At 42.2% G+C, this 9135-nt stretch overlaps 1 protein-coding gene across 4 annotated transcripts in view; it reads right to left on the reverse strand.

Moving 5' to 3' along the window:
- LOC115351787 (toll interacting protein) overlaps window positions 1–6475 on the reverse strand; it is a 30179-nt gene extending 23704 nt beyond the window's left edge. For 3 of the 4 annotated variants that reach the window (XM_030038994.2, XM_030038993.2, XM_030038995.2), the window contains exon 1: window positions 6308–6475. In XM_030038994.2, coding sequence (XP_029894854.1) covers window positions 6308–6340 — 33 coding nt within the window. In that variant the 5' untranslated portion in view covers window positions 6341–6475. The remainder of the gene's footprint in view (window positions 1–6307) is intronic. The other variant, XM_030038996.2, reaches the window with a different exon arrangement.
- Window positions 6476–9135: the final 2660 nt, after the last annotated feature.

The following is a 9135-nucleotide window of genomic DNA, read 5'->3' on the forward strand; positions in this document are numbered from 1 at the left end:
TAAAAGTACGCTAGTGCAGAGGGCTGCTCAGAAGAAAATGAAAGAAGGGTTGGAGGTAAAGTGAAGAGGAAGGGAAGTCATCAGGATCCTTACCTCACTAACTGATCATGTGAGTACTGGTACCTACAGAAGGGAGGGAAAGGGAATGCAGAGCCAAGAACAACCACAAATGCCCTGACTTACAGAATCCTAAGCCCAGACATGATACATTCAGGGAACCCTAAAGTTTCCACACTAGCAATTACCAAGAAACTCTGATACTAGCTTTCAAAGAAGTTTCATGTTAAAGAGCTTTAAACACCTAGCTGCCAAAAAAGTTCTGACTTCTCCTTTAAATGGTTGTACTGTTTTTAAAAAAAAGAGTGAGTGAATGAGAGAGAATTTTGAACTGTTATTCTATGTTTTGCACACTAAAATAAAAATTGGCACCAGATAGGATGCATCCAGAGGTCCTGGAAAGATCTAGCTGATATTTTTTCAAGGCTACTCTTCATCATCTTTGAAAGGTCATGCATATTAGAGGAAGTCCCCTATAACTGGAGAAAGGCAAATCTCATACCCAGCTTTCAAGAAAGCAAGAAGGATGACCTGAGGAACCTCAGGCAGGTCAGCTTCACTTTGGTTGCTAAGAAATTCATAGAGCAAGTCCTTCTGGAAGCCACTTCTAGATGCACAAAGGAAAACACAAGGACTAGGAATAGCCAGCCTTTACCGAGGCTTTAAAAAGAAAAAAAAAGCCTAACGAGCCCAACTGCCTTCTACAATAAAATTATTAGAATCTGTGAATAAGGAGAGAGTAGTAGGTATCAAAGCTGGGTCATTACAATCAAAATGGGTGGGCCACCAGATGGATGAAAAACTGGCTGGGTCACTGAGCTCAGAAGATGAAGTTCAGCGGTTAATGACACTGGAGGTTGGTTAAAAGCAACATTTCTCAGAGGTCTGTACTGAGACTAACTTATGTGTCTAATATTTTTCCTTATCAGAGGTGAAGACAGAAACGTATGCTTAACACTTTTGAGGATGACACCAAATTTAGGGGAGAATGGCTGGTATACTTGAGGACAGGACCAACAACCAGAGAGACAGAAGAATTCACTGGCAGGAATCTCATGAAATGCAATAACAAGTGCAAAGTCCTGTACTTTGGACAGAAAAATCCCTGCCACCGGTACCGACTAGAGAACAACTGGCAGTGCTGCTGCGCTACAGAGAAAAAACACGCGGGTCCTGGTGGACAGCAAGCTAAACATGAACAAGCAGAGCACTCTCGCAACAATGAAGCCTAACAGCGTACTACACTGGATGAACAAAAGCCTAGCCAGTAGGCTGAGGAAAGCGATTGTTTCCCTTTACTTGGCACTCATTAGACTACATCTGGAATACTGCAACTTGTTTGGGGCCCAGCAGTACGTGAAAAATTATAAACTTGAGTGAGCCCAGCAAAGATCCACCAAGATGGTCCATGAAAAGGGCTGTAGCACAAGACTTGTGAGAACAGGCTGAAGATTTAAGAGAAGAGGAAACTTGGGATGCACCTTGTAGCAGCTTTCCAGTATCTATGAAGAGGTCATCAAGAAAACCAAGGTTCTCTTCTGAGATGCAAGGCAAGAAGAAAGAAGACATCAGTAGTCAAACAGGGGAGGTTTGACATGAAATATGGAGGGGGAAAAAAAAAAATTCACCCCAAGGACAACTACAGATAGGAACAAATTGCCCAGGAAGACTGCAGAAACTCTCACCTTAAAGGTTTTGAAGATCCTGCTGGACAAAGGCCTGAGCAACCTGGTCTGAATTAAAAACTGACCATGTTTTTAGCAAGAGGTTGGACTACATGGCCTCCTGACATCCCTTCTAACCTGAACTGTTCTATGATTCTAGAGAGCTCACATTATAGCATGACACATCCCCCATTAAATTCCTGTAGAACTGTAGTCAAAGGCTATACTTCAGAATTTCAGTTTAGGGATGGACAAAGGAAAGAATATAACAGCAATTAAGTTTATTACATTTGGAGATTTTTTGCTGGTTTTTTTGTTTTTCTTTTTTTGGGGGGTGGGGGGGTGGGGTGTTTTTTTAATGTCACCAAAATAAAAAAGTGTCATGGACTGAAAGGTACCAGACATTTCTTCTCTTGTTCTTATGATTTTTTCCTGTTGCCAGAAATTACCCAACTACTTTGTTACTTTCGTTACTTCCACATGTCTACCTGGAAAGAATCAAAGATTCTATAGTCATCACCTTAATAGTATTTTCCCTTTCCAAGTACACCCCCTTTATTTAGTCTTGGCTAAATATTTTGCCACGAGCTACTGCCTCTGGATTTTCCCAGCACATCTAAAAGTTGTGCAAGACATTAATATTTAAATATTTGCAAAATACATTCCACAGTGATAAAGCAAAACTGTTAATAAAGGAAAAAAAAATTTGGTTTTACAGCAGAAGTCAACACTAACCATTTGATTACAATCAAAAAAGATTCCCTTCTTCACTAAAACAATAATTTGAATTCCTGCTAAGTACGGCGGGAACTGTTGTATATAAATGTGAGTTAAAAATTAAAGATAGAATGAGTGTCCATAGAAATCTCAAATTCAAGAAGAATTTATAGCATATTTGAGCTACGTGGATTTGGTCCACACTCAATTTAACAGAGGAATAACATCAGGAAAAGTCATAGAAACAGCTCAAAATAAGGAAACCCATGAATTCACATTGGGATTAGCATTAAGGAGAAGGATAATTGCCATCAATTCTAGGAACAGACTTCTGATTTTTTTTCTATTCTACCATTAGACATACTGGTACAGATCTTTCTTTCCTCCAAGTTTTGGTTAAAAGAAAATACCATTGGATGCAATGGAAAATAAGCCACTTAGTGGCTTAAGGTACTTCTCTTACCTGTTACAGAGTAAGAACTTCAAAGCATTACCAATGCTGCCCTCAACATTTTCTGTCAAAAGAACATGCTCCAGAGATCAGATCACAGCACTTAAAAATTAATTCACATGTTGCATAGAAACACTCAATGACATCTTACTCCCTCAACCTCTTAAACAACTTCTGAAATCTAAATTGATTGCAACAATGCGTCTTTATGAAATTTCCACCTTCACAGATCATGATTTTAATACTACATATATCCACATTTTATTAAGAAACAAAATACCTAATAAAATACTCAATTATACTCGGAATTGTCAACCAATTATTTTGGTAATGGGACTTTGTATTCAAAATTGCTCGGGTGACAGCGTAACGTATCAATACTGGACAATACAAACAGGAATTGCTTCTTTGTCACTTTCATTCAGGAAAAGATATCCAGTTTTTGAAGAGTGTCAAGACAAAACTTGAAGTAAAATCAGAGACAAGACTTAAGCGGTTAAAGGACAGTATTAGGACAAGAAGACAGAAGTAATCATATATATAGCCTACCCATTAGAAGATTTCCAATCATTGTAGTAGTCATTATTAGGGAAATTAGAAGCAGAAATCTAAGCAGTACTAGCTTGGTACTTGATCTAATTTTTGAGGACTTGACATATTTGCCAGCATGATGAATAATCACTGATATGAATTTTGGGTGTGCTTGGTTAGCTAAAGAATCACAAGTAAGAGGTTTCGGTGTCTCAGACTTAACTTGAAGCCTGATCAAACTGTTTATTAATACCTCTCACTTGGAAAAGATATCATTTAGCAGCCTTTATATATTCAGCAATAGTTTAGATTTCAAAGTTGTTTTGTTCTCAAAAAAAATCACAAAATGTGAAAACATACTAATTCCATAACATCCTGAAAACAGCCAGAGAAATCTATATTCTAGCAGAATATTTACCAGTAAGAGACAGGATAAATTCCAGTTCTGTTTCATCTGAAAAACTAAACAGCAATCAGAAATTTTAATTACTCACCAAATAAGCATCATCATAAACTAGAAAGCACAGGTGTAAGAACAAGACTGGCAACAGTATAGTAACATACTTAATTTTCTCACCTGCATGAAACAACCTTGAATATTTTCTTGCCAGTTCAAACAGAGACAGGAACTGTTCTCTGCAGCACTAAAGAGAAAATGTTTCCCAATCCTTTAGCACCATTTAGTGGCTATTCATTTGTAATGCAGTTGTATATATACGAAACAAGTAGAATTGTATCTTCCACTCTAGAGAGAATTAAGAAAGGCTGGCATGTACATCCTCACCTGTGAATGGCAGCTTAACATTGCATAATTTATTCATTCATTTGAAAACATTAAGATCTGTAAAGTGGTTAAGACAAGGAAGAAAAGCATGCACAACAGTGTTAGGAACTCATAAGAAAAAAAAAAAAAGAAAAAAACAACCAAAAACCAGAAAGCCAAAGTTTTACAAGATAAATCATCATACACCTTTGTATTTGTCAGGCTTAAATAATTTTTAAGGAACAAAAGATTGCCAAGAGATTATACAGGAGTATCTGGGTAATTCTAAAATAAGACATCTAAAAGAATAACATTCTAAGCATTGATAAGCAGTTCCTTTAAAACATTTAAGAAAGACTAGGCAGTTACAATATTCAAATATTTGCAAGATTATAGCCATGTCCAAGAAGGTTCTCACTAAAATCTTGCCTCAGCCCAAGAAGAGGATTTCACCAATCTAAAACTAGCAGATATTGAAAGTACTCCACTCAATACCAACAAGGTGTTTAGCACAACAGGCAAGCAAAACTTCTCCCAAAAAGAAATGCCACTCCATTTCAGAGATAGAAATACCTGCACAGTTTCATCTCTCCACAAGTCAGGCCTGCAATCAGGCCTACTGTTCAGCTTTAGCCAAACCACTTAGCTTGTTACCAGTTCCTTCTATCCCTACTCCCACATCAATTCCCTCAATCTCCCCAGCCTTCTCCAAACATAGACTAACCAATAACTAGAAATGAAGTTACTTTTAAACAAACTCTGACTATTTTTCAGGTATTTAAATTATTTTGAGCTGTTTTGAATAAAACCTGTTACATATCAACAGAATTCTATTTGCATGCAATCACACCATCAACTCTCAAACACCAAGCCTTTGGGGATAGCAACTACCTAATTCACCACAGATTCAACCAGAAGAGCAGTCATTGTCTTTTCGTGATACCATCAAGAGACAACAAGAAACTTAATTCACTTTTTTACCTTTATTCTCCACTTAAAACTTTTATTCCAACAACAGAACCATCATCACAATCCTTTGTAGAAGGAATCTATTCTGGAGGACCAGCAAATAAGGCACTGTACGGAACTAAGTTGATGATCATATAATATTACTGTCATGAAATAAAAACAAACAGCGATGCAGTTTTTCAAAATTAGCAGTTTAATAATTCACTCCTCTGGTCTTTCATCAAGACTGCACAGACACACACACACACAAAAGTAGCTGTTTGTAGGAAATAAAATGCAGCAGTTTAAATTGATTAAGAAAGTCTTACTTCATCTGCAGAGCAACATCGTACTGTTAATTACTACCAGATCCTCCCAGACAGGAACAGCACATCAGTGGAGAGCTGATGTTATACCGCAGAGTTATACACCATGCAGCACAACACCCCGGTGTGGGGCAAGATTATTCCAGGGCAAAACTCGGTAATAACACATTCCCAATAAGCTATCAACACTAACTCCTAGAAGACTGTTAAATTGGTTTTAAGACTGCTCAGCTCCTCCCCAACACACACGCCTACATACTACCACTGAACGCGTCTTTCAGCACGTTTCACGTTCCAGCTTCCAGGTGGCAATTCCAGAGACAGCTACCTGAATCTGCCCAGCCGAACCACGAACATAGAAAGCTCTACTCCGCTTCAAAGAGGAAGAGGCTTAGCTTTAGTTGTTTAAGCCGTTCCCTCCTTTGGAAGGCCCTTCGAGAAAGCACGGGCAGAACAGTCCCTCCAAGCCCTACACGCAGACAGGAAGGACTTTCCCCTCCCCTTTCTCAAAGCCTCTTCGCAAGGCGGAGGACCAGAAGAGGCAGACTTTCCCCTTCCTCCCCCCGCCCTCATCACGGCAGTCTGGAGAAGGAGAAATCTTTCCTCTCCTCTCCCCCCTCTGCCACGGGCCGCGAGCGGGGGAAGGGAGGGAGACGAGAAAGGTGAGTCACCCTCCCACCGAGGCCCACTGGCAGGAGCCGGGCGGAGGCGGGAGGGCCGGGGGGGGCGGACGGCACAGCACCCGAAGCGCAGAAGGGTCCAAGCCGGCCCGACGCGGTGCAGTGGCGACCACGAACCGGAGACAACCTTCGGAGGCCCCTGAAGCTGACCCTCACCCGGCAGCACTCACCGGGCCCCGCTGAGTAGTGACGGTGGTCGCCATAGCACCTCCCTCGGGCCGAGACCCTGCCTTCCGCCTCGCCAGGCCACCGCCGCCGTCGCTACCGTTACTGCTCCGACGGCCGCCGCTAACCGTCACCCAGCTCCAGCCTCCCGAGTCAGCTGACCCCGGCCCCGCCCCCCGCGCCGGGCGTGCCTGCAGCAACGCATTCCTCCCCCGCCCCTTCTGGCTGTTTCCAAAGCCGCGCCGTGCGCATGCGCCAAGGGAAGGCGGAGGGGAACGCGGCCGCCGCCGCCTCCCCGCCCGCATGCGCCTATCGACCTACCGGGAAGGGAGGGAGCGAGGGGAACGGAGCCACTCATGCGCATGCGCCCCTCTGCTCTGCGGCCGCCGCAACGGAGCGGGGCGCCGCGGGTGGGGCCGCCGCAGTCGCTAGGGGGCGCCGCGGGGCTGGGGAGGAGGCCTCGGGGCCGACATCTTGGGGCGAGCGGCGCCTTCCCCCGCCGGCCGGCCGGCGGCAGGGTCCCCGGTCCCGCGGAGGAGAAGCGGGCAGAGGTTCTGCGTGGGGGTCCGTCGAGCGCCGCCCGCCGGGCTTTCTGTCAGCGGGTGCGGTGTGTGTGAGGAAACGACTTTGTTGTCTTGCCCGGCCTGTCCTTCGGACAGCTGGCCGCGTGCTAGTGGTTTTCCAAAGCGGAGACCGTGACCTCCTTCAGCTTGCTGAGCGGTTGCAGCCCTTTCCAGAACAAAAGCAGCTTTAATACTCAGCTGAGTGCTGCTTTCGGAGATGAAATCTGATCATTTCAAAGCCTGTTTAAATAACTGTTTCCTGTTGTTAGGATCTGCTGCACGAATTTAGCCCTTAGTTAAAATTCTAGCGTGGATTTTGGCAGCTGGAAATAGAACAGTGCAATTAGGAATGCTCCAAATATAGCGCCACTTTTTTTTTTTCACGCTTCCCTAACATCTTCTTGGAGTGGGAACAGCCTCATCTTTTTACTTATGTCTTGATACGCAGAAAAATGAGTACTACAGGATATAATTGATCGGGAGCCATTGAATGAATACAGTTGATGCCAGCTGAAAGTCAACCAGCCAGCTGAAGAGAAAGGCTGTAACGTTCCCTTTTACCCCCATCAACGGTTCCTCTGCTGGAAGCAGAATTCAGGTCAACCTAGAAAACCATTAAAGGAGCAAATCATCCTTCCCTTGGTCCTACCACAAGAAAAGAAACCAAATCTGAGAAGACATGGATTTTTTCTGTAAAAAGGGTAAATTCACACCCCCTCCCCCCTTTTTTTTAGTTTACTAAACAGTCTCTTGACATAGGGGCTTTTTACAGGGAGAAGGGGTTAACTTTCTTAGAGGAAGCTAAAAGGACTAGATTTTTTTCATTGCTTCTTGTATAGGCCTTTTAGCAGAGGTAGTGCACTATATGAAGGGGCAATGCAATGGAAAATTAAGCTAAGTGATTTAAAACATTCAGCACTTAAAATGTAAGATACGTGCCCTGTCTGTACAAATCTTGCGTACAACTGTACAATACAGTTACATTAGTTTATAACAAATGCTATCCACATGTAGCCTTTTCCAGGAAACTCTCAATTTCTTTATACTGTATATACGTGCAATGGAGTTTCAATGATTAAATGATAGAAGTTCTTGAGCCAACATAGTTAAAATAGTAGGTAAACCCCATAGGGGTAACAGAAGAAGATCAGTGCTTATCTCTGTAATTACAATCTTAACATCATAAGGGCAGGCTGGAGGGAAAAAAATGTTAACAAGCCTCGTTGCTATTCTTATGTCTATAACCACACAAGCTAGGAAATTAGTTTTAGGTAAGTCATGGGCAGTTAACAGTTTTACTTACTGTGGATTTCATACTAAAGACCTGGTCTAGTCACAACAATTTCAAGAGATTAGACACGAGAAAACATTATTGTCTCTATAAAACTTATATCAACAGAAAAAAGTGGTAGTATTAACTCAGAGATTCTTGAGGTGTGTTCTCCTCATAGAGATACGCAGTGACTAGAGTGAACATTGTGCCTTCCTGACAGCACCACCATTTTCTAACTGCATCTTTTATTTTCCTGTTTCATTATTATTCCCAGGAAATCCACACAGAATCTAATCACTTAATTTTAATCACCATTTTTAATTTATGCAGTAAAGGATCTGTTGTTAAACAAGCCCCCACTCTCCCTAGGGTAAATTAGTATCTGAACACGGCCTGGAAACTCTACAAAAATACCGGCTTTGCCATCTGGTGGACATCCACAAGAACAGCAAGTAGCTTTTTATCAGGACAGACAGGTGTTTTTGTTTCCCCAAGTGCGGTATCACCACAAATAGGAAGCACTGGTGCAAAAACATTAGGCGAGGCATCTGATGTCAATGTAGTAATTAAAGTCGGAATGTAAGCCATGGGAAAGGTGAGAGAACAAAAGTCATAAAACCCTGTTATTTGCAACATATGGGCATCATTAAAAAAAGGTTGAAAGGTAATTAAAGAAGCTATAATGACAATAAATTGCATTTATCTTGTAATAAAAATTTAGATGTCAGTTTCTCCTGTATCATTCTTTCATTCTGATTCCCAGTCTCTTCTCTGTTCTTCCCAGTTCATCTGTCCCTCCCAGAATCCCCCCTACCCAAATCTGCTCCTTTTTTTCCGTTGCCCCATCTGTTCTTTCCTAAATGCTTCTACCCCTTTTTCATCTCCTCTCCATCCTCTCTTTTGCTTTGACACTCTGTTTCATCTCCTGCATTTTTCTATTTAACTTTGCCTCCTACAGATTTGTCATAAGCCCCATATTCCCTGAAGTTTCACCTGG

Source organism: Aquila chrysaetos, chromosome 16 (assembly GCF_900496995.4).
Source record: "Aquila chrysaetos chrysaetos chromosome 16, bAquChr1.4, whole genome shotgun sequence".
Taxonomy (NCBI): Eukaryota; Metazoa; Chordata; class Aves; order Accipitriformes; family Accipitridae; genus Aquila; species Aquila chrysaetos.